General features: G+C 39.3%; 1 protein-coding gene across 23 annotated transcripts in view; it reads left to right on the top strand.

Annotated features, from left to right (window-relative positions):
• Positions 1–25,033, top strand: part of clasp2 (cytoplasmic linker associated protein 2) — a 59,888-nt gene that overhangs the window by 10,213 nt on the left and 24,642 nt on the right. For 19 of the 23 annotated variants that reach the window (XM_023344749.1, XM_023344742.1, XM_023344739.1 and 16 more), the window contains exons 4-18: positions 509–600; positions 1,435–1,510; positions 3,540–3,637; positions 7,148–7,218; positions 16,970–17,107; positions 18,431–18,504; positions 18,626–18,718; positions 18,811–18,956; positions 19,570–19,705; positions 19,785–19,855; positions 20,014–20,073; positions 20,886–20,963; positions 21,117–21,284; positions 23,128–23,168; positions 23,530–23,682. In XM_023344749.1, the coding sequence (XP_023200517.1) occupies positions 509–600; positions 1,435–1,510; positions 3,540–3,637; positions 7,148–7,218; positions 16,970–17,107; positions 18,431–18,504; positions 18,626–18,718; positions 18,811–18,956; positions 19,570–19,705; positions 19,785–19,855; positions 20,014–20,073; positions 20,886–20,963; positions 21,117–21,284; positions 23,128–23,168; positions 23,530–23,682 (1,495 nt within the window). Of the gene's footprint in view, positions 1–508; positions 601–1,434; positions 1,511–3,539; positions 3,638–6,151; positions 6,658–7,147; positions 7,219–15,779; positions 15,971–16,969; positions 17,108–18,430; positions 18,505–18,625; positions 18,719–18,810; positions 18,957–19,569; positions 19,706–19,784; positions 19,856–20,013; positions 20,074–20,885; positions 20,964–21,116; positions 21,285–23,127; positions 23,169–23,529; positions 23,683–25,033 lie in introns of those variants that run through there. The other 4 variants (XM_023344752.1, XM_023344751.1, XM_023344757.1 and 1 more) reach the window with 3 other exon arrangements.

Below are 25,033 nucleotides of genomic sequence, written 5' to 3'. Positions count from 1 at the left end.
AGACACATGCTGACATGAGCAGATAAATCCTGCATGCGTCTTCAGATTAAAGGTATAGCTGCGTATAAAGCCACCTTGGAGGAAACTTTGGATAAGCTACAATAACAAAAACAAGAAAAATTCCAGTTAGGACTTATTATGCATATATTTTTGTTAACTTTAAAGACATCTGGCAGCAAGCAATTTGTGTTAATTGTTGTATTATCCTGCTTGTCTTACCTGTTGTAAAAGTACATGCTTAAGCCTCATACAGATGCATCAACCTAACATCATATCCATGCTTTTTACTCTCGGTACTAGAATCTGTTGGTTTTGGCTCCCTCCTCTGGGTAATAAAAAAATTACCGCTGCTACAACCTCATTGTCTTTTATGTTGACACACAAACATTTCTTGCAGATACCGTCCCTGTGCTTCGTGCGCCGCTTAGCAAAGTTTATAACCTGGACGTTTTTCTTCTTGTTCCTCCTGACGTCCTTTCTCCCTCTCTTAACATTATTTCTTATCAAGAACGTGTGGGAAAGGCTCACTCCTGGCTTTAAACACAAAAACGTCCGCAGCAGAGAAGGAATCTGCCTCTGTCTCAGCGCCACACTTGGCACGTGAGTAACTTCTTCTTTTTCTGTGCGGTCAGGATGACGTTTAGATAGAGTTGAAAACATGTTTTAAGTCGGTTTACCTTCTGTATCCTCAACATGTTCCTACATATAGAATGACTTTATGTCCTGAAAAGTTGGAGAAATTGGCTAAACTTTCTCCAGAAGGGGCAACCAGTGGCGTTTCTACAACCTTTCTTGACCCACTTTGTCGAAGAAACACACAGGTTCCCTGTGTCTAGGATTAATCCTCTTAACTGTTTCCACCTCCGTAGAGGCAAAGCAAACCCAACGGATCCTCGGTTATACGGCGTCACAGACGCGAACGCTTGTTTTTATGAATTAGTTTGATCTCACTTCCTCCCGTAATTCTAAGAAGATTTGTTCTCCTGTCGGATGCCGAGAATTGCAGGAACATTTTAGCGTTGGTAATCCGGGGCTCAACAGGGTCAACATGTCATTGCATAAAACGTCTTTACAGGAATAATAATAAATATATGTTTATTTGTCACAGCGTGTTGGACAATGGTGGTCTCTGCTTTAAGTTTGCACAGCCAACCAACTAATCTGAATTTTTCTGCTAATTTTAGCATCTTTTTACTAATACTAGTTGGTGGCATTTCTGTGTTGATGTTTTAAGCTGCCGCCTGATGATAATGCAGAAGATGTTATGCATTTCTGCTTTGAAACTGAGTGGAATGATCATTAACAGAGGATTTTATTTGTTTTTTTTTTTAGTTTTCCACTTAAATTTTTAAAAGCGTACTAAGGGGTATTTATTGTAAAGCTGATAATATCCCTGTATTTACTTTGTCTTCTTCTTTTGTCCGCCTCTCTCAGGTATGGAGCCCAGCCTCTCAGCCTCAGCAAATTAGTTCCACATCTCTGCTCTCTGACTGGAGATCAGAACCCACAGGTAAGACGAGCAGCATCATTTAGTTTGAATTATGCTCTGGCTTTTGTTTCCTTTATTTATGCAGGCAAAAACATGTTGAGACCGGAACAGACTAGTGTGTAAATACTGGTACCTAAATCACTGAGATGAGTTGTTAAACAGTCATGTGTCCTTTGAAATTTGTTGAATTCAATTTGACTTTAAAGTAAAAATAGATTAATTTTTTTGGATTCTATTCCAGGTTCAGTCAGATAAAGATTTAGATTTGTTTTATTTGTATTTTTTTTTACCTTTATTCAGTCCATATAAGTTGCCACTCAACAATTCAAGCTTACTAAAATCCAATGTCTAAATTAATGTGCAGTGCCAGACGTTTGTGAAAGAAATACCTTACAAGATTTTTTCTCTCTCTGTCTCTCTCTCGCTCTCGTTGTGTATCAGCTAAATTGTAATAAACAAAGAAAACAAATTTTAGTATGTTTGCATCGGTTCACGTAGAATGATAATAAGAAAATGGCTGCATAATGTATCTAAAATGAGTGTTGAACAGCAAAAAAAATGCTTTAAAAAATGACATCAAATGAAAATCGTTTTCTTTGTTAGTCGACTAGTGTAAGTGCTCACAGTGCTGAGCTTGTTGTTTTGGCAGCAGATACCGTTCGAAGCTGATACCGATCGCACAGCTAAAGGATTGTTGGCAGCCATAAACAGATTTATGTGGCAAGAATCATTGATATGACTCAGAAAGAAGAGAGTTTGCCAGCTGTAATCTGAAATCAGTCAGAGCTCCAGAAACTAAAAGAATCCTTAGTGGACAGTTAGCTATTTTAATATTAGTGCCAAAGCATAGTGATAAAATGACCAGCAATCTGTTCTGCTGAGAGCTGCTATAGTTGAGGTTACATGTGAAATATATGTGAAATACTCAGACTGCTGAAATTTTAGATGAGGGTGACCCCAAGCTGCAAACTTAACATGACGCATGTTAAGTGGAAATGCTTCAGCAGTTAGCAATTAGATTTCCCAAAGGACCGTAGGAGTGACTATAGTCGTTGTTGAAGGCCAGGTCATTGGCTGAACGCCATTATTCCAGAAATATGTTTGATAAGTCTGAAGCACAGTTTTATTTTTATTCATTTCTAGTAAGTAAATACTAAAGTGTAGGACTGTACAAGATTAAGAAATGGGGTTATAAAGTGAAGCATCATCCAGTCGGCTGAACACTTAATAGCATACAGAGTGTGTGATTCATTAAGATTGCAAATAAAACCACACAAATATCACTTTTCATACAGTCCATTGTGATATTGTTAATGTGCACCCTGATATTGTAATAATAGTATATTGTGCATCAGTTACTCAGAAGTCTAGTGGTGAAAACTCTACTTTCTGTGTCCATCCTTCTCTTTATTAACAATAGCAGACATCAGAGGATTCACAAGAATGCTAATGTTGTTAACTAAACAGAGAATTTAGCATCGTTTGTTACATTTAATGTTTCTAGCACTTTATTTTCTTGAAAGTGCATTGCTTTTTGTTGCATCATTCTGCATTACTGAGAGGATGAGCTTAGCTGTGCGCCCTCACCTCCCACTGAGCTTCATTGCACCAACATCTAGTTGTTAAACACCCACAACAGCCCAGAGTGAGGGTTTGAGAGTAAATGTGCAGAGGGGAAATTGGAAAGCTGAGCTCTGCTTCTTCTGTATTGTGCCCAATCATTAGCTACCCACATTTCACCTCGACCAATCAACGGCCTTGACAAGCTGTCTCTGTCTCACTTACAGCAAATTCCTTCAGCAAAAATCCAGCTACCCAATCACAACACTTTTCAGTTGAATTAGCAAATCGGATGTCTCCTAGTGGAGGTACAGTAGGGATTGGATTTTAATGAGTGTTTACAGCATTTTGTGTAATATTTATTAGGTAAGAAAGTGACTAAAGTGTTACAAACTGCACGACTAATTACTTTAGATACTAGGTGAACTCCCAGCTTGTGTGTGTGTGTGTGTGTGTGTGTTATTAACGTGGTGATGTCTGCTTTCTGTAGGTCCGAGAGGCTTCTATAACAGCACTAGTGGATGTTTATCGTCACGTCGGAGAAAAAGTTAGAGCAGACCTGGGAAAGAGAGGACTTCAAGCTGCTCGGTGAGTTTTTTTTTAGTTTTTTTTTTTTCGCTCTCGTCTCTTGTCCTGAACTCACTGATGGGAGGTTTTCTGGTTTGTGTGCGTGGGTGGGCGTGTGTGTGTTTCGGCGATGGGTCTGTGGGTCCCAGGGCTTTGGCACTCAGTCTGTCCCAGGCCACACCATGTACCACTCTGTTCTGCATCGCACACAGAAGCACTTTCATTCAGAGCACAATGCCGTTTGACTGAGGGGGGCGGGCGGGAGGGGACAGCCGGGGCACAAAGGGCTTGGGGAGAGAGAAACAGAATTGGGTGAAAATTACAGCATTCAATCATCTGAAAAAAGGTTTTTGTTTTTTGTTTTTGAAACTTTAACATGAGCAGCGTCGATCCCGTCTTTCTCCCCGCTCCCATGTGTGAGATCTGAGCAGCAGTCAGCCCTGTATGCTGACTCCTCAGCATGAGTCGTGTGTCTGTGAATGCTGGCTGCGACCATGTGTCATGTGTTGTGCATATTAAGCCAGTCTGTCTCCTGTGTAAACACACGGTCTGTGTATGTAGGGTTTATCGGCGCTGCTGCGTTTGTTTGTGTTTGGTATTATGTAGAAATCAGACATTTGCAATGATTTATTCACTTAAAGGATTCTATTTTCTTATACATATTTACATTTTTTGTGATTATTAAAATACAGAGGAAGGCCATGCTTTAACAATAAGCACATTAATTCAATAGTACTGATTAATAACATTGGTAATCTACTGCCAGGATAAAGGTTTTACATCTTTAAATTGATTTAGGGAAGTTTGAGCATATTTGCATTTTTTCTGTAGGTGCCAGGAATAAATCTGACACAATTCTGTGTGTCTGACGATGAGTGTGTGTGTGTGTGTGTGGGGGCGGTGGGGTGTTAGTGTATGGCTGCTGGCTGGAATGCATGACTGCAGTCAGGGTCTCTGTGACTGGATCACATTTCATCTCTGCAGAGCTAGCATACTATACTGTATCGTCTTCCAATCTTAGTTTGTTTACTTTTGATCTGTAAAAACAATTATAATTCAGTCGTCACGTTTCGTACTCTCTAAAGTAAAATTTTTGTCTTATTTAATGTCAGCTTTAAAACAACTTTGGCAAGTCTGTCCACAGAAAATAACTCACTGGAGTTAAGCAGTAGAACATTTTCAATAAAATGTTGAAAGAATGACTGGAGAATTACTATGAATCTTACAAAATTGTCTATTCTTTCTACATAATAAATTAACGAGTGACTATGTGACTCTCATTTTTATGTTAGTAACTAACTAACATTGGATACCGGTTGACTAATATTCTAAAATAAAACAAAATGATTGCAAAGTTGGTGCTTTTAAATCATCTGTTGCATCATATATTAGAGGTCAGCATGACTAACGTTAGCAAAAGGGTTCTCTGGATGTGAATACTGTAGAGAATGTAGATCATTGCCTTAACTTTGACACTGCTGTTCTCTTTATGTATGTATGCCTTACGACCCTGCGTGGGTGCTTGGATCACCCAGCTAGCTGCTTTTAGTTGACAACTAGACATAAACTTAAAGGAGATCAGGATTTTTCACTTGCGGCTCTCAAACTTTGGATAAAGTTGCTTTTAAATGTAAGACGGGTATCTTCACTCTTTGTGTTTTTAGGTCTCTTTCTAAAAGCACATCTTTTCTCCACAGCTTTTGAAATATCAAAGATGTCTGTTTTATGCTTATTTATCTTAATTTTGTGCAACACTTTGGAGAAATTTTTATATGTGCTTTATGAATAAATTGGACTTGCTGAAAGTCTGCAGAAAGACCTAGTGCCACATAATTGGATGTCTTTAATCAGCAAGTCAGCTGGCCGGCAACACTAATTGTGTTTAACCTGATTCCTTTCAACATACCACTCTTATATTATTTTGACTTTGTTTGGGTTTGTTGACCGTCTCAGCTGCCGGATCAAAGATGGATCAGCAATGATTATCTTTGTGGCAACGTAAATATCCTGCGAAGGGTTTGCTGTATCTGAGTGAAAACAGCTGTTGAAATCTGGTTGAGGTCAAACTGTTTAATGCAGAGAACAAGTCAGACATGACCCAAACTTGTTAAATGGAGATACGATTAGGAGTCAATGAAGTAATAGTTCATAAATCCTTGATTTTCTTGTAGAACTGGAACTGAACTTTGCACAGTCGTAACTCGACTCTCAACAGGATGGGATTACCATTAGCCTATAATTAGGCTGAATACAGGTGGAGTTCAGTGTTCAGCCTTAATGTACACATTTTCCCCTTGGAGAAGAAATGTGCAACGAAGGAAAAGTAGAGAGATGTTGTATGGGGGGAGGAGCAGCGTTGTTCTTTCTCCTGTCGGCCATGTAGCCCCTCCCCCTCAGATGATAATGAGTGTAGCTGAGTTTGGAAGGGAGGTTATATAAAGGGTAACTGAATCTCTTTGCTGCCCGTCACACAGACTGACCCACATGACTCTTTCTCTCTCTGTCACAAAGACAGATTTTTAAAGTATCTGAGAGTCGGATCTTAAGATATTTCTCGGTGTGTATCGCCAGGACGCGGTGTGTCCACGCAGCTGTAGGTGGAGCTTTGTCGCATGTCTCTGGCATGCTCCGGTCTCTTGCTGTTTGGCTCTCCCTCCCTTTCTCTTTCACCCTCCCCACTCCCTCTTTTCGTCTCCTTGCCTCCCTCCCTCTCGGAGCCACTGCACCATGTTGGATACAAAGAGCCGAGGGGAGCTAAGGACCTGAGCGTGTCACTAGCATGGGGGGGGTAACGCAACGTCGCACAGCAACCTATTAATCAGTCCTCCAGGAGAGATTCGAAGACAAATGACTGCTGAAGACAAAACGCAAGGATATATTTAACCAAACAGACGAGCGAGATGCTTCTGAAAGGAAGAGAGCCGCTTGAAAACGCTGCACGGCCAAGGAGCCAGATGCACGGCTAATTATTGTCATCGGGAGCTGCTTTGCAATCTGGTGGCCGTCGATCTGCAACTAGACGCCAAGCGGCATAAAGACAGGTAGAGGGCTGAGCAACACCTTTAATGAATTCATATTTAAATTTGTGGAAATGACACAATAATGGATGTAAGTGAACATGCCTCATTTTCCTTGTTTTCTCATTGCAAGTCAGTTCTATTTTTGTTAGTTCGTATATTTTATCTGTACCTTGTAAAACAGGGGCGAGGTTTCTCTTGACAACAGTCCGGTTCTGATTGTGTGTCTGGATCTGAGCAGCATGGTTTTTTTGGGGACTCTGATCATGCTAGAGTTGTGGCGCCCGGAGTGAGACACACCCACATATTGAAAGATGGATGAGCGGGAGCTCCACATGTTGCCAGCTGATGATGCTCTCACTTCTGATCCATGGCACCTTTGTTTGTTTCTAGGCCAATGATGACCGTCTGGCTGGTCATTTCACATATTTTACTCACCGATGCTCTTCGGCGATCTGTTTGGCATGCGGCTGCGTTTTGTTTTTAACCTTCTTTTCGTCTCCTTTTTTTCCAGGCTACAGACGATATTTGCTCGTTTTGATGACGCCTTGAATTCTGGCAACATGGCTCTGAGCCCAAGTCACGGTCAGTACCTTTTCTCATTCCTTCTGCCATTGTTATATTGAAGAGCAGCCAAGTCATGTGATTAATTTTGAAGATAGTTTCACTCTTGTCAAGTAGTAGGTGAGCTTATAAAATAAGAAATACAGAAGCACGTTGTGTGTGCCTGTGTTGGATGGAGGGAGTCTTGTGCGTGTCTAAATCAGCAGATGCTCTCGCGGTTGCGTCTGTTTGTTGCTATGAGCTCTTGTAAGAGGACATAACAGGATTAATGGTTTAGTGTGTTTGTGTGAGGGTTTTCTGACAGAGCCAGACCCGAACTGAGGTTTGCTTTTGCTGCTGGGTTGGTTTTTGCTCTAAAGCAGTGTTTGACTTCAGAGAAATGTCAATTATGCTGACACATACTTAACTTTATTACTTAATTATTGAGTGATTCATTTGATCTGGACTTGAACTTTATTGTAATGTAGGTCTTTTATTGTGAGGTGATAAAACTGATGGTGTTTGGAAGGCTAGAATAAAAAAAATCTGTTTGTTATACATCTGTCTCAGTAGAATTGTCTTTGTGTTGGAAATTTAGTTTACAGCAACAGAAACTTCTGCATCACTTAGATTTCTGCTGGAGACGAACCTGTTAGATTTTGATCACAAATGTTGTAAAGCTCTTACCTGCCAACCCCACTTTTCGACTCTTTCAATTTCTCTTTAATGGCTCTAAATTATAATTTTTCTGAGATTGTTTGACAACCCAACAGTTACAAACTTGCTTTTATCTGCATCACTATAAATCTTCATGCTCTATTTAAAATAAGCAATGGTGTCCAACTTGGTATTTATGGAAATAAAGCTCTGATTTGCTGCTTTGGATGAGGATGTCACACTGTGTGTGTGGGAGAGCAGTCACTGTTGCACAGCTCCGCAGTCGGTGTTTAATCTTTTAGATAAAAGCTGTAACTGCAGAGTAGAGTTTTTAAGCCATCTTTAGTGCCTCATTATAGCACTTAGTATTACTTACTACAGTCCTGTGTATTTTCCTTACCTCAACCATGAGATTAGCAAAACACTAATAACATTTGGTACTGTTGTATTTTCATGAGTGACAGAATTGTACTCTGAACAAGGTTTCTCCCAGAAAACTTGCTAAGCCCGGTGGTCGGACGTTAGGGCAGTCATTCATTCAGCGGCCCGTCATGTTTTAGAGTGAAATGTTTAAAGTTGACAGGGAAATTTGAAAATATCACTTGATAATTATGTGTTAAAAAAAATTGGAAGATTAATATCTGAACACCAACTATATAGTCTTCAAAAATGCAAACATTAAAAATAAAAAAACTTAAATATTCAATGCTTAGCCTGGTGGGGGCACAAGTAAAGCCTGGTGACCCGCCAGGCTTATAATATACTGGGGGAAACCCTGTTAAAAAATGATAGAATGGGACACATTTTTGTAAAACAATCGGCTTCCTTCTATCTGCTGACATGGAGAGCTGATATACCTCTAAAGAAGAAAATAATTTTCTTTCTAGAAGTTTTTATCTCCCTTCACTTTTAAATTTCTCACTGATACTAAAAATTGCCAGTAACTATTATATACGTTACCTAGTGTTTTTAGCGTAACCTTCTAGCCATCAAACTGTTGATGCATCTGGCAGATTTGGGTTTAAAGTAGTATTAATTTTACTAATATGTTTCTGATTTAAAGTAGTTTGATCGTTTTTTATTGGCTTTATTCTGACAGAGAATCTGTGGAGGGAGTTAAAGATGAGGGTGATGGCCAAGAGGCCTTCTAACCTCAAAAACTTTAAGCTCTTCACCAAAGATAAATTGTTAAAATGTCAGTGGGAAGATTCAAAAAGCTGGTCAGCTATTGTAAAAGAGATTTGAATGCCAATAAATATTTTTTCAGTGATAATTGAGAACAGAATTAAAAAAATGTTTAACACGGCATAATAAGATGTAAATAAATCCAAACCTTTTTTTAAATGATTATATTACATCTATATTGTCTTTTGTTAGATGCCTGTTCTTGGTTCAATGACAGTAACGCAAGTTAAATTTGCAAGGAGAATGAATAATTTTAGATTCAACTGTATGACTTGTTCTCCGATTAGAAAGATACATAATTTTTAGTTTCCGACCAACTGATGACAAATCGATTCTTTTAGTGTGTCTCTGTTTTTCACTGATCCTAAAACTGCAGAATGAAAGATTCAAATAATGTCTGCTGGATTGATCAAACATAGAGCTTCACCTAAATTATAGGAAAATGATTTCTTTCTCCTACATTGTTTATTTTACCTGATGTCTTTATAAGAAGTCAGTCACAGTGGAGCGAGCCAGGAAAGCAAAACTATCCACTGATCAGTGTGGCAAATGTGCTGCCATTTTAATAGGATACTCCATATTCATAAATATTTTATCTGAAATAACTTTTGTCCCCTCTCCGAGTAGCTGTATAAATCTGTTTCTTTAGAGTGGAAGTGGAAATGCTGATAAACTCTTGAACTGGTGAAAAAGTGCAATAAGGTGCATTGGGAAATTGTAAGAAATAACAGCTCACAAGGTGCATTTTAGGTTAAACATGTGACTCTTTGTAATCCCTGGTTTATGTGGAGATGGTGGAAGATTGATTGAGTTATTTCTCTTGTTTTCAACATTTTTGTAGTCAACTCAGAACTTAAGTGTAGCTGTCATCAGATAGAATATGGAGAACAAGCACAGTTCCAGGCAGTAAATCTGGTGAGGTTTTTTGTATTTATTTATTTTTACCATTTTTTCAGCTAAGCTAAAGATTTTTTCTTGAAAATTATTTGAAGGAATGAGTGGAAACTTGATGCTTTCTGGTGCATATAGTTTTTTTTTGTGTCTTTGTGAACTAGGTAGTTAGTTGAGGTTTGTATTTGTGCTTTTCAATATTTCATCACAGTTGGAAAAATGTCAAGTTATCTCAATTTTACAAAACAAATTTGGAAGCTAAAACAGAATGTTGTCTTGTTTTCCATGTGTTCAACTTTTTGTCATGCCAAAAAGTAGAAAAATGTTGGTGTTTTTGTTTTATCTCTTAAAAGATATTCGGTCCTACGCAGCAGGGTGGTAATGTGAGAGTTAATTTCAACATAAATTAATTACAACAAGGTAAAACAAATTTATTTTTAAAGCAGAAAAGTTTTATTTTTTAAAAATTTTAAGTTATGATTAGAGATGTAGCGAATCTAGTTTTAATGGACAACTTAATATTTAAATTATTATAAAGTGTAAGCTCTTCCCTTAAGAATTGAACGCCAAAGTGAGACTGTTTAAGTTGCTTTTAGTTGCAGTGAGATATATTTTAAAGAGATGAGTCATTTTAAAAGCATTGTTTTTCCAGATTCATCAATATGCAGTAATCAAACATTGTCCATTACATAACTACTCACATATTCTTAAAACAGATTATTCCAAGTTACCTACTAGGACGTGTTTTGACCAGGTCTTTTCTGAACTGAATGAGAGGCTGCTGATCTGTGTCTTATTGGCTTCATGTTTACTGTTGCTTGGCTAGATTTAATTACTATAAAAATGAGAATTTTGTCTAGCTTGGCCCATTCAATTCTGCAGCAGGTCACCTTTAAACTTGGCTTCTAGTATAGAAATGTCTTGAGTCAGGCTGCTGTAGTAGCATTTCAAACTTTGACACATCTGCTACAGTCTAATGAAAACTAAACTTGACTTTATTAAACTCTTCAACCTCCTTGCATTGTCAGTTTCTGGTTGCCTCCTCACAGATGTCACCAGTGAAGTTTAATCTGCTTATTACAGTAAAAATACATCCAAAACTTTGATTTAAACAACATTATGAGTGATATCTGATGTCTGTTTATTTATTTTTTTTACGCACCTCTCAACCTCTCACTTCAGGACAAACTTGCACTCTGTTAAAATCCAGGCACACGGACGCGTTCCCTCTCGTCCTTGCCCCACATTGCTTTTAGGCCAACTCCTGGCATTTGCTTTGAGAACGGGGAGAGGAAGCTGACCGAGATCTGTGCCAGAGGCCGAATCACAACGCCGCGCCTATCACTGCCTCGCCCTGATTCATCATGACAGGAACAGAGAGCAATACTCTGCAAACAAAAGAGCGAAGGAGGCAGAGGGGGAAACAAATGAGGAGAAACTAGACACCAAAGGGACAGAAGTGAATAGACAGATGACGGGAGTATTGTATCTGTAACATTGTGATAGTTGAGGATGATGAGTTGGTAACTGGATCTGTTTTTTAATCTCATCTGGTTGTGGATTTTGGCACCCAGACTAAATGCTGTCAGCATATGGTTTTAAATTGAAATCAGCTTAAACCTTATGTACTTTCCCTCGTGTGCTTTGGCACAGATGGACAACATCTGCCCATGTGGAGGAAAACTGGGGTGTCCTCGGTTGTCTCTGTTATGCTGAACTGGATCGGTTTGTAGACACAGACGTTTGCATGGTTGTGTCCAGTTTTTAAAAAAAATTATTTTATAAATTTAAAAATAACATAAGAAATATTACAGAAAGACTCGGGACGTTTAGCCAGACGCATGAGTGAAACCTGACAGATCAGTTATTCCATTTTATCACAGCTTAAGTTCTTCCAAAATTGAAAGTGAAAATAAATACTGGTACCTTAAGGTACGACTGTCAAAACAAATGAAACAATCTAATTTTATCATAATTTTTTTCCAGCTATGTTAACTAAACATAGTTCTGATGTGAGAACGTGAACCATGACATAGCGGCTGGTTGTATGGCCAGCCATTACGTCACGTTATTTGTTCCCGTCTCAGAGAGAGAGATATGAAAGGTATTTATTGCGCTGCATCCTGACCAGCAGTAAGAGCCTTCATGTCTTGTGTAGTACTTAAGTTTTGACAGGGTTTGACATGCACACTAATCTCACTCACCCTCTCTTCCAGACATGCCCATTCTGCTTCAGTGCATCGCCAGCTCTGCAAAGAGAGCTGTGACCCTGTTTCCAGGCTAGATTGGTTGCCATAGCAAAGCTTTCCTCTGAATATTATGGGCCTTTTTTTTTTTTTTTTTTTTTGCCCGACTTGGAGCTGGGAGTGTGTGTGTGTGTATTTGTCTGCTTTTGATGAGATCTTTTTCTCTAAGCTGTTCTAGAAATAGAGTAGTCTGTCTGTCTTTTATTTAAAGACTCATGTCTGTCTTGCTCTTTTTTTGTCCCATATTACATCTCTTCCATATAGTTTGGTTAGCGATGCACAAATTAGCCAATTTCTTGCAAGTTTTATACCACTTTTATTGAATCCTGCATCAATTAAACAATGGTTTTACTTTCTGCATAAAGTGCAATTGTGACAGCTTTCTCAAATACGATCATAAGCTCGATTCCAAATAAACAGCAGAGAGATGTCCAACTTTTTAATGCGGGGTTAAATCATCAATTCATTTATTACAACAGTAAATAATCCTTTGGCAGCATTTTGTCATTATAATAGAAGCAGAGGTGATGTTACATGGTGTGTGTGTGAGAGAGAGACAGCAGTCAACGGCCCACAGCTCTGCAGTTAAACAGTTTTGTTTCAAAACAAATCCAAAATAATTGGTTTTACGTCTCTAGTATTCATAAGTGTGATGACGATTTCCACACTTGGCATTGCTGGCTGTAAACGCCAGCCTGTGTTTCCTGCAGGTTTAGTAAATCCTTACATTAACAGAGATTTCCACACTTGCAGTAATTCCTCAAGTGTAAGATCCGATGAAGCAGTTTGACTCTCCAGAGGAATAAAACAGAGTAACTTCTCTGTGAAATGTTTAGCTTCCTGCCACTACCTACTTTGAACTCCTTGCTCTAGAAACGGCTGATATTCCTCAGTAGAAAACCGTTTTCTTTTTGCAAGCTTCTTATGACTTTTGTTCTGTTTCTGACTGTATTTTAAGCACCTCATTAATAACGTAAACAGCCGAGTTTTTATCCTGCAGGAATGATTTCCACACCGCAATGGAAGGTGTTGCTAGTGTGATTTATTTTATTTTTTTCTGTAGTGCGTTCAGTGTTCAAAAAGAGGACTGAATTGTATTTTCCAACTGGATTTCTCGTTTCTCAGTGCGCCTTCGTATTAGATACTCGCAGTTTCACCAAAACTCCTGGTGTCATTAGTAGAACAAAAGTGCCATTTTAAAGATTCATATATTGTTTTGTTAACGTATCAAATGTAAATATTTTGCCTTTATTTCTATCTCTTTTGATATTTTGAATAATGAATAAATATTTGCCGCAGATGAGCAGAAATTGCCTAAGCAGATTTATTTTAATAAAATACATTTTATTTATTTACACAGCAGCAATTGCAAAACTGCTGCTGTGTTTTGTAATTAAGCACTTGACTGTAAATCTCTACAGAACAAAAATATTTTTCCATACTATTGTTGTTCCCCCATGAGGGTTATTTTCTCTCCCGTCTTTTGAAGCTGCTCACTGTCGCATGGTCTTGAACTGGAGTTTGTAAGATGCTTGTATCCCTGCAGCTTACATCAGACCAGCACTGGCGCAGACGGTCAGTGTAGTGAGTGTTTTTCCCCCTGAAGATGTCTGGTTATACTTTTTAAAACGCTACAGCTGATGTAATTTGTAGTTCCTCGGCTGGTAAGATGGATCCAGGCTTGTTGTTTTCTTTTTTCTTAATGGTTGTGCAAGATTTGACCTGGTGTGGGGGACATCTTTGTATACGACATGTTTATTTAATATTTGAAGTGGATATTCTTTATCATTATAATACGCACCAATGTTCTACCTAAAAAAGGAAACCGTAGCTCGCTTGAACCCGAGTTGAATTACTAAAGATTTTGAGTTAACCTTTGATTACATGGCATAAATATAGCTCCTCCTCTTTACATCAACACATTATTACCCAGGCAATAATTGCAGGGCCTTTAAACCGACACGATTCGCCTTGAGAACAGCATCTGTGCTGCCCCCTTGTGGTCAGAACATTAATAAAAGATTTGCTTGTGCAGATCTTTAAATGCGTCTTTCATCAGCTTTTCCTCTTTTCGCATAGATTTCCCATTTCTTTCAGTCAGCTTGTAACAGATATCCTGATGAAAGATCGAAGTCCTCTTCTCCTCTTTCTTTTTTTCTGTCATCCATCAGCTTATTTTTGGTTGTTTTATTGAATTTGCAGTTTTAGAAGAGCTGGAGTTTGCTGACTTTGTGCACAAGCGTGCTGAAATGAATTTGGGAATATTGTCAAATCAAAGCATTTTAAACAATCTTTTTTTTCCCCCTCCCTTATTCCTGTCTTTGACTGCTCTCCTGAAACGGAGAGAGGAGGGAATCTCGGCCTGGAGTTTCCATGGCAACAATGTCTAGTGCATGGGGAGCTGTTATCCCTGTTTGTGGGTGTGTGTTGGTGTGTGCGGACCTGCTTTATTGTCAGTCTCTCATCATTATTACTGAATCTCGGGATCCAGAATAAAATTTTGGTTTGGTGAACTATCATAAAGTTTGTGAATCAACAATTAGATTAATGACGTGTGTTCGTTTGGTCTCTTCTCTGTTGTCTTTGTTCCGCCCTTCACCCTGACACATGTACACCCCTGGGGTCTGACTAGACAAAAGCAAAGGATGCTAACCCTGTGATAACCAGTGATTCATAATCAATGGTCAAAAGGTTATTGCATATTGCCAATTATGACCCTAGAGTTTTGTGGGAAAACTCTACATTTTACTGTTTAAAAATGAACTTAAAAAGAAAAAGAATATTTGTCATACGAGTTAAAGTGACAGAAAATTGACAGTTTTATTTGCTAACTTGAAACAAGCAGACAAATCTTTAATTGCAGCTACAATTTGTTAGAGACCAGTTGAATTCTTTACTTGCATAATTTTAGTATAGTTCTTCTTTCTTCTCAGAAGTAACTATAGTGGTTTAATACTCTAAAAAAAATAGTCTCCCCGTGCGTATGTGAGGTTTAAAGTAGTCAAATAAAACTTCACAGATGTTGTATTATGTTTTTAGTTTTATGGCTAACTGAATAAAAAAAAAAAAGAGTGCTAAATCAAGTCAGGATGGTGAGACGGCAAGACGATTGAGGTCTATGATGGGCGTGGTCCTACCATCCTAATCATCACCTCTTTTGATGATTGTTTGCTCACCTTTTGTTCTTTTTATGAGAGTCTAGATATAAAAGTGTGGTTTTTTTTTTCTTTCTCTCTAACATTTTTGCTCAAACAATGACTGTGTTGTTAATAAGTGGACACGCAGCAGAGGGTGGGGGCGGCAGTGAGAGGCTGCGTTGTCAGGGGTAATGAGTTCAGGTTAGGCGGTCTGGCATGAACACACCAAGCAGCCCCGTTAATATTCCTGGGTTGTCTGATTTTGTGTGTGTCTCCCTTTTTCTCTCTCTCTCTCTCCCTCCCTCCCACCACAAACCGAGAGGCCTGCCTCCGCACTGGCTGGAGCACCATGATGTCACCTCTCATCTGATTGGCCGCCAGGCTGCCGAGGGAAGGAGGAGAGAGGCTGAGGAAAAGGGAGAGGGAGGGATGGAGAGGAGAGAGAAATGAAGGAAAATGCCGGCACTTGTCTGGGTGGAGAGGGACTTTTTTTTTTCTTTTTCTTTTTTTTAATCTTGATTTTGGACGCACAGCATTAGCCTTCACCATGAAGTGTGTGTGAGGAGAGTGTGTGTGTGTGTCTGATTTGGGGGTACGGCTTGGAGAAGAGAGGAGACCCCAGCACACCACGCCCTCCTAGAAGCATGAGACGACTTATCTGCCAGCGGATCTGTGACTGTGAGTGCAGGGATGGACTTGGCCGTGTGTGTGTGGATGCTAACCCACGGCAGACCGAGTGTTTGTACCTGTCTCTACTTTTGCTTTGAAACACACAATAGAGCCTCGGTTTGATTGGACAGTCGGTCTCCTGTTTACATTCAAGCTCGCGTCTCTTTGATAGAGAAAATCTCTGGTCGTTTGTAGATGAGCCGACGTATGTGTCAACGTGCAGGGTGGTGGCTTTAGCGCATTTCTCCATGGCTGGTTGTCAAAGCAACCGGAGCTCGACTGCATTCCCGGGCCAACAGTTTGATCGCCTGGGTGGACGTTTGTGTGTATGTGTTTATGTGCGTCCACATGTTATTCTGCACATCGTTGTTGCAGACAGGTCTCAGGTTTCAGTCCAAGATCCCTGCCTTGCTTTATTTCTGCTAGCATTCACAAAAAAGGATTTTCCCCCAGAGGAGGTCTGTCACTCACTGGTTGAATAGTTGGATACCTCGAGCGAATGTTTTTTTTTTCTCTTCTTCTCTTCTTCCCAGCAAGTGGAGTGGTTATAATTAGTATCGATTCAGTCATTCCTGAATGAACTGTCCAAAAGCTACAGCCAGTGACTCATTTTTGATGAGAAGTTGTTGCACTATTTTCAGCTGGAATCTTGCAGAACAGCGGTGTTCTCCTCAGTATAGTTTAATTTACCTTTATTTCAGACAAGATCCATATTGTAACAATAGGGCAAACTAAAAATAAATTAAAGGTTAAACTGTATGTAATACAGGTTAAATGCAGCTATTTAAAAAATGCCTTGCGTCTCTTCCCTTACTCAGGAAAATGACTTGGCATTTATAAGGTTTCCCTTCTGTAATTTGGAAGCTTAAGAAAGATTTTGACTGCATCCTGAAAACCCAAATGGAGTTTTTCTCTTCCGTTTCATCTTATTGCATTTATGTTCCTCTTCTCTTCCTTTGGAGGATTTTGGCATGTGTCGTGACGCTTCTTTCCGCCTTCCCTTTACAGATCGTAGTTTCGACGATGACGACAGCGTGGACGGGCGCTCCTCTTCAGCTCAGGCTGCTTTCAAGATTCCCAAAGTTCCCAAGAAACCTGCAGAGTCTTCTGCTTCTCGCAGGCCCAGCGCCACCAGCAGCAAGCTAGGTATTTTATATACGTCTACTCTCACATACCAAACGCAAAATGAGCAAAAGCTCGATGATGATTTTATTTATATTTATTTAATCTGAGTTTACCACTGTGCTCGTTTCTACGTCAGGATGATTATGTGTTTCTCCAATGAGTAAATGTATTGTAACGTCCTTATTGTGTTTAAGGTTGAGCCTTTCTGGCTTCAGTTCTTAAAATTGACTGTTACAGATAATTAATAGATAGCTTTTATTTTCAAAATAATTTTTTTATTAGCAAAAGTAAGTTTATTCCATCAAATTAATTAAAAAAAAAGGGAAACACTTCCTTCTCCAGAGTTTGCGTACAAAGTGATATAATTTCCTGTTTTTCTCTTCAATATGATGATTATGGCTTCCAGCTAATTGGAACTTCAAACTGGATTGTTACACGAGACCAATTAAAAGTAATTTCAATACTTAAGTCTCATAATGACTTCTGCAATCATGCTGACTCGATATTCACTCTCAGACAATTAACACAACGTTTACTAACAAAGGTGTTGTAACCTAACATGTTGTTGGAAAGTTAAGTGTAAGGAAAAATGTAATAGAAAAAGGGTCATAAACCCTGTATTTAAAGACCAACCTGTGTTAATCTAGGCAATTAAAATTAACTAAAATATAAAAAGAAAAGGCATATTATATTTTTTCACGTAGATAAAAACATGAAAATGATGGTTTTCAAATTTGAATTGGTGCTCTGTCAGGACATTGCCTTGAATGTGATTCTCTTTACTCTGTCTGTATGCAAATGAAGGTACACCCACACACTCTAGCTTGCCCAAATGTCACAATAGTTGGACAGATCAGAGTGAAAATAACCGCTGGTATTTGTATATTACCAGGCAGAAATAGGAAGATTTGTATCGTGTTATTCTTAGTCATGTAGCGTAATGTTTGCTCCCTGTTTGTATCCTCTACTGTCCCGTCATGGTTGATTTGCCTCCTTCCCTGTGAACATCCTGTTTCCAGCTGGTCTCACCGTTTTCATAATTGGATCATCTTGAAATTTTTTGAACTCTTGTTTCCTTTCTTGTCTCCGTCTTCATTTCTCCAGTTAGGAGTTGTAGGATGTGTGGCCAACAAGCCACTCAGGCCCTGGAGCATCCTGATTGGCATACTCATTACCGCTGGTAGCCCATTAAAGCACAGTCAGCTACTTCTGATTTATGGGTTTCAGCAGACCTCTAGAGATTTATTATCACGGCTTTATTCACTCTCCATTTGACTTTTATTTTATTTATTTATTTATTTTATTTTAGATGGACTGACTGTCTCCCATCCATTTTTTTTCCAGTGTCTAAGGAAAGTGCTGGAGCAGTTGATGAAGAAGATTTCATCAGAGCCTTCACAGATGTCCCTACTGTTCAGGTACAATACGCCCAGAACCTAAAACATGGACGTTTCTAAACGTTTATCCATTTTAGCAGCTTATTATTAGTGATGATAAGGCCCTTATGAATAATATTCATCCCTCTGCTTTCGCTTCCAGATCTACTCCACACGGGACCTTGAGGACAACCTTAATAAGATCCGTGAGATCTGCTCTGACGACAAACACGACTGGGACCAGAGATGCAACGCTGTGTGTTGATTCCCCTTCTGTTGTCTTTGAATTATGCTACTTAACGTTACATCCTGTTCTTGTTCTTAAACACATTTTGGTTGTTTTTGCAGCTGAAGAAAATCCGGTCCCTGCTGGTTGCGGGCGCAGCCAGCTACGACTGTTTTTACCAGCACCTACGCTTACTAGACGGAGCCTTCAAGCTGTCTGCTAAAGATCTACGCTCACAAGTGGTCCGAGAGGCATGCATCACTGTGGCGTGAGTGTTGGTCACATATTTCTCTTTCTCACGCTTTAGTCAATGTTTCATCCTCTACAGTCCATCCATCCATCTTTTATTAGTCCATCCTTAACCTTTTGTTTTCCTTTGCTTTCTGACTTTCCATTCTCCATGCTTAAAAACTGACCTCTGTACAAATTTTTGCTGTGAATTTAGACAAAATTGTTACCATTTCAAATTGAAAATGTACTAAAACAACTGACAAATCTGTAGAAATTTATTCTGGAAATGTATAAAAAGTGAAAAATGTGTGTGAGCACTAATTGGTTATTGTTACAAATGTCCAGATCAAATGGAGAAAAAACAGAAAAGAATCAGAATCACTTTATTGCGACTAAACACGTTCACAGAGTAGGAAATTGCTTTGATGTAAGGATAAAAATATAACAAAAAAACTTAAATTAAAAATAAACCAAGTAAAATTGGGTTCTGCAGATCAGCTGGTATATCAGCTGTAACTGTTTTTGCACATCCAATGTGTGAAATTAGCTGGAAGCTGTGCTGAACCCTGCTGTTCGGGCTCAATGTTAAAGGGTTAAAAGTATTTTATGTTAAACTATGTCTAACCTTTGTCTATCTATTTCTTATTTAGCCATCTCTCGTCAGTCCTGGGCAATAAGTTTGACCATGGAGCCGAAGCCATCGTCCCCGTTCTGTTTAACCTCATTCCTAACTGCGCCAAAGTCATGGCCACATCTGGTGTCTCCGCCATCCGCATCATTATACGGGTGAGTATTCCCCTGCTTGGTCGTAAGAGTATCTGGTATTTAGGTCAGATCTTTCGTTTCATATCCTTTGTTTCTGCAGCACACCCACGTTCCACGCCTCATCCCTCTGATAACCAGCAACTGCACGTCCAAGTCTGTGGCTGTAAGAAGGTAAAGCAAACAAATGAGTTGCATTGATGCTGAAAGTACGCTAAGACAAAAGCTTTGCGTGGGGCTGATGACCTCACAATTGAGCTACAACTGTAGGGTTATAATGATGATGATGTTTTTTTTGTGATTGGACAGTAAAATAAATGTCTAATTTCCAGGCGGTGTTATGATTTCCTGGATCATCTTCTACAGGAATGGCAGACCCACTCTCTAGAAAAGTGAGGACATTAAAACGGTTCACTGTTTATGTCTTAAAAATCAGGACAAACTGAGCTTTTAGTTCTCTTCTGCAACCATTTTGGCAGATGATGTGATTAAAAATTTACAACTAGAAATGTCTCCCCAGCGCTTTTATGTCCTGTACCTTATGAAACAACAAAAATGGGAATACTAACTGTAAATTGTGCCAACTATAAGTCTGTCATCATGGCTGTAATGTGACAAAACCATTGAGCTATTGCTGAGACTTTTCTATGACTCGCTAGATGCAGTGTGATGTGGTTTCCTGTAAAAGTTGCACAGATTTACAAATTCAGTGATGAACTGCTCAGCAAATAAAATCTGAAAATGGTTTTGTGTATATTTATTTTTCCAGTCCCTTTTCTCTGACTAACCTAAATAAGATCTGTTAAGTAACAAAATTAGTAAATGGATATCCCTCTATTGACCAAGACACTTAAAAAAGGTTCATCACACCTTTTTTAAGTGCGTTGAACTTATTTAACTTAAAAAAGCCCAAAAATTATTCAGTTGTTTGAAACGATTCGATTTTTTTGTTTCCGTAAAAACCATTTAACTTGATGACTTCTTTTGTTACCATGCAAAAACATACCAAATTCTTTCTCGCAAACTATGTCTGCAGTGTTCCTACAATTTCCAGTTTGGGGGTCTAGATCAGAACGGTTTAGTCTGAAATGCAGGAAGAGGACTACTAGATTTACATTTACGTTTTTTCAAATGCAGACATGTTGTTTCTCACTTAACGCTCCTTCTGTTGTTTTTTTATGGCTTTTCATTTCTTTTGCCCCAGACACATTGCAGTTTTGGTGGAAAGCATCAAAAAGGGAATTCGAGATGCCGACTCGGAGGCCAGAGTGGAGGCCCGGAAGTAAGCCACCTGGATGCAGAGGCTTTCCAGAAAATGCCATTACAATCACTCTGCCTCTCTATTGTTTATCTCTCTCTTCCCATCTGTTTTTCTTTACTCTCTTCTGTTGTTTGGTGTTTTTCTGCCTCCTCACCCGACTTTTGTCTCTTAAAGGACCTACTGGGGCCTGAGGAACCACTTCCCAGGTGAAGCCGACGCTCTTTACAACTCCTTGGAGTCGTCGTACCAGAAGACGCTGCAGTCCTGTCTGAAGAGCTCCGGCAGCGTGGCCTCTCTTCCCCAGAGCGACCGCTCCTCATCTTCTTCCCAAGAGAGCCTTAAGTAATGACTGTTGAGAGCTGCTCGTCTGTTTCTTACTTTAGAGCTCTTAGTTTGCTGAATCTCCGCAGTCGAGCATTTGCACTAAAGTAATTTTGGAGGAAAGGGATTTATCCGATTTCTGATCTTTCAGCCAACATTATGGAAAGCCTCCCTGTTAATCCGCTCCCTGCTCGGGAGATTTTCTGTCCCGTGAATATGTGAATGAATTTAAATGGGCATGCCATTACATAAATATTTTTTAAAAAAAGAACATATTATTGTCATCATCTACCTGTGGTTGTAAAACCACATAGAGCATCTCCTGTCCAACAGTAGTATTTAACTTTAGACTTAAGGTAATTTACCTCACTAATTCAATTAGAGAACGAAATGTTTTATATATTCAGCTCTGGAAAAAATGAAGAGCCCACTGGAAACCTCATAGTTATTCCACCAAATGATTTCTGAGTTAAAACATTAGTATTGTTGTTTCTAAATGAATATGAACTTGTTTTCTTTGCATTATTTGAGGTCTGAAAGCGCTGCATCGTTTTCTCATTTTCTGCAAATAAATGTTACATTTTTGCTAAGAACTTCGGAGACATGTCAGTAGTTCATAGAATAAAGAACAATGTTTGTTTTACTCAAACATTTACCTCTATAAAGAGTAAAATCAGAGTAACTGATCATTTTAAGTGGTCTCTTAATTTTTTCCAGAGCTGTATATAATCATGTTTATTATGATAGTTGCGACATACTTACTAATTAAACCCACACATTCAGTTTTTCAGTAAAATAAAACGATCACGGTCATCCAGTCAAATGACTTTTAGCACAGAAATGTCAGTTTACTCAGATGTTTGTTCATGTGCTGTACAGCAAGTGCACTTAATGCTTGGTTGGGGCTCCTTTTGCATGAATTACTGCCTCAGTGCGGTGTATCATGGAAACTGTGAGCCTTGGTTGATTTGATGTCAGCCTTCAGAACATCTGCAGTGTTGGATCCTATCCTCCTTCTGACAATATCCCATAAAGAATCTATAGGATTAAGGTCAGGTGAACTTGCTGGCCAGTCAGTAACAGGGATGATCATTACAGGTGTTGTTAGTATTGTTAGTACTTTTAGGAGTGTGGTCAGGTTCGGAGGCCTGCTGGAAAATGTTGTCAGCATCTGGATATAGCTTGTCCAGTCCTTCTATGCTGGGCTCAGACAAGAAATGTCTGACGTTGTCACTGGTGCAGAAGTTGCTTAACACAAAGACTGACACAGTCATGTGTTGTGACTCTTAAGGCATTGACTCCAGCGGCAGCTTAGACCTTGTGAATCTCCCCCAAACTGTTGATTCTGCTTTTCCTTCACAATCTCACAGAGGCTGCGATTATCCATGTTTTACCAGAATTTTATCCTTCCACTCAACTTTCCGTTAAAATGTTTAAATTTGGCACAAAAAAAGTAATCTTTTGTAGTTTTATTTCTTTTCTTGTTTAGACCAGAACACAGCATTTCTCTGCTTAAAAACTTTTTTCATTGATTGTATAAAATATTCTAGTTTGTACTAATGTGCTCTAAATAGGTGTAGTTTGGGATAATAATGAAGAGAAATGTGTAAATTAAATACGTATGTAGGGCTATTTTTTTACATTTACAAACCACTTAAAGTAACTTTTTGATGATATACTAAATCTAGATGCTCAGAAGGTTCTCCAGATATTGTTCAGGATATTTTAAAGTTTCATTTAGAATGATGGGGAACAAAAGTTGATTTCACGCCGTCTGCTCGGAGGCGATGCGAACTCTGACAGGTTGTTACGTTGGTTATCTGAGCGTTTGTGTCATGACCCAGTTTTCTCCCTCTTTTATCAGCCGTCCTCTGACTACCAAGTGGTCGGCCGCTCCGGGGCGAGGTGAGTCAAGCGCACCCACACAGAGCGGCCGATAACACACACACACCGCACCCTCCTTCAACACGTAATCTGAAGTTCAGATCACACACACGGAGAGAGGCAGATGTTTCCTTCAAAATCTTTTCCCATCATTCCCATTTACATCATCTGAACAGTCACCACCTCATGTGATTTTTGTATTGTTACACATATACATGTTGGTGTATGTGTATGGATGTTTTCTGTGTTGTGTAGTACAGTGCCAGCATGTGTTTGTGATGTTGTTGTTGTTTTTTTTTTGTTTTTTTTTTCCTGTATGTCCCGTCACCTTCCATCCTTCTTTCCCATCGTCACACCTGCCCTGCTCCTGCTGTCCCATCAGTCCCTGCTGGTTCAAGGGGCGGGGCTTCCTCAGTCTCCCTGCAGCGTTCCCGCAGCGATGTGGATGTGAACGCAGCAGCAGTTGCTAAATACCGGCACGTCGGACAAACCAGGGGAGCGAACCGCCTGCCCCCCAACTCCTACTCCTCTCTGGGTAAGAGCCCTGACAGGCAAGTTAGACGACAGATCAAACAAAGCAGGCCGTCAGTCATCAGGAAACGAGATGGCCGGACATCTAAGGAGTCGTTTCAGATCAGTGCAGGGATAAGTTGATGCTCAGATAAAATCAGTTCTCAGGGATGAAGCCACAGACTCGCACTCTTCGGTGCTTGAACCGCTTCTGCTCCTCTTCTCTCCTGCCCACCTGCCCGTCCACCTGTCGATCTGTTGATGTTCTGCATGTTCCGTACTTTGTTTCAATTTGTACACCTGCAGTATTTTTGCAGAAATAGTCATGCTCTTTGAATTTGTTCATACTTTGTTGCGTTACAACAACAATCTGCTGGGTTTTTTGGTTTTTTTTAATTGGGATTTTATGTGATGGACTGACACAAACTAGCACACAGCTGTGGAATGGAAGGGAAATTAAAGCGTTTGAGAAGTGTGGCATGCATATGGATTCATCCTTTAATCTAGTACAACCAATGGCTGCAGAGATCCACAGTTCAGGTGAAAGAATCTATAAACTGTTAATCATTCACTCAATGGAGAAGTGGCAAGAAGAGTTATCATTGGAAATGGAGGCCATGTTTACCACAAGACATGTAGGGGACGCAGCAAACCTGCGCAAGAGTTTTCCAGTTGGGTGAGGCAAAATAACGGTGTGGCGAAAGACTGACATTGTACATTATCTTGAACACATCATCCCTACAATACAAATACTTCAATACAACCACAGCTACAGTGGAATAGCGTAGTATGATACTGCTAGAATGGCCCAGTCAAGGTCAATACCTAAATCCATGTCAAAATATGTTAGAAAAATTGAAAGTTGCACTTCTCTGTCGTCATCCACCCAATCTGACAGAGGTTGAGCTGCTTTAAGAAAAGAGGAATGGACATACTTTTCAGTCTCTCAAGATCCAAAGATGACAGGGATTGGCCTTCTGTAATTAGAGTTTAAGGTTTTCTTTGAAAATGTTAACTTCAGTGAGTCAAATAGAAATGCACAGCTTTATTTTTTAAAGCAGGAAAACTTTTGGAAAACGTAATTTTTTCTTCTTCATGCGGCACTTTCTGTGTCGCTCTGTCACGTAAGAGAAGCTTGTTGTTGTAACCAACATCTGCACGATTCTTTGAGCAAATGGTATGTTTACTAATGCACTTTGTGCTCCTTTCTTCTTTCTTTTTCCTCTATCTGCCTTTCTCTTCTCTGCCTCCTGTGTTTGTCATTTTTGGCTCCTTGTCTTTCCACACCATTTGTTTAAAATCCTAATTTTCTTCCAATTCTTGTTCCTTATTTCTTTTGTTTGTGTCTATATATTTTTCTGCTATTATTTCTTTTC

The sequence above is a fragment of the Xiphophorus maculatus genome, chromosome 13, assembly GCF_002775205.1.
Source record: "Xiphophorus maculatus strain JP 163 A chromosome 13, X_maculatus-5.0-male, whole genome shotgun sequence".
NCBI classification, from domain to species: domain Eukaryota; kingdom Metazoa; phylum Chordata; class Actinopteri; order Cyprinodontiformes; family Poeciliidae; genus Xiphophorus; species Xiphophorus maculatus.
Note: the sequence above shows the minus strand (reverse complement) of the source record. Positions and strands in the feature narration are given on the sequence as shown.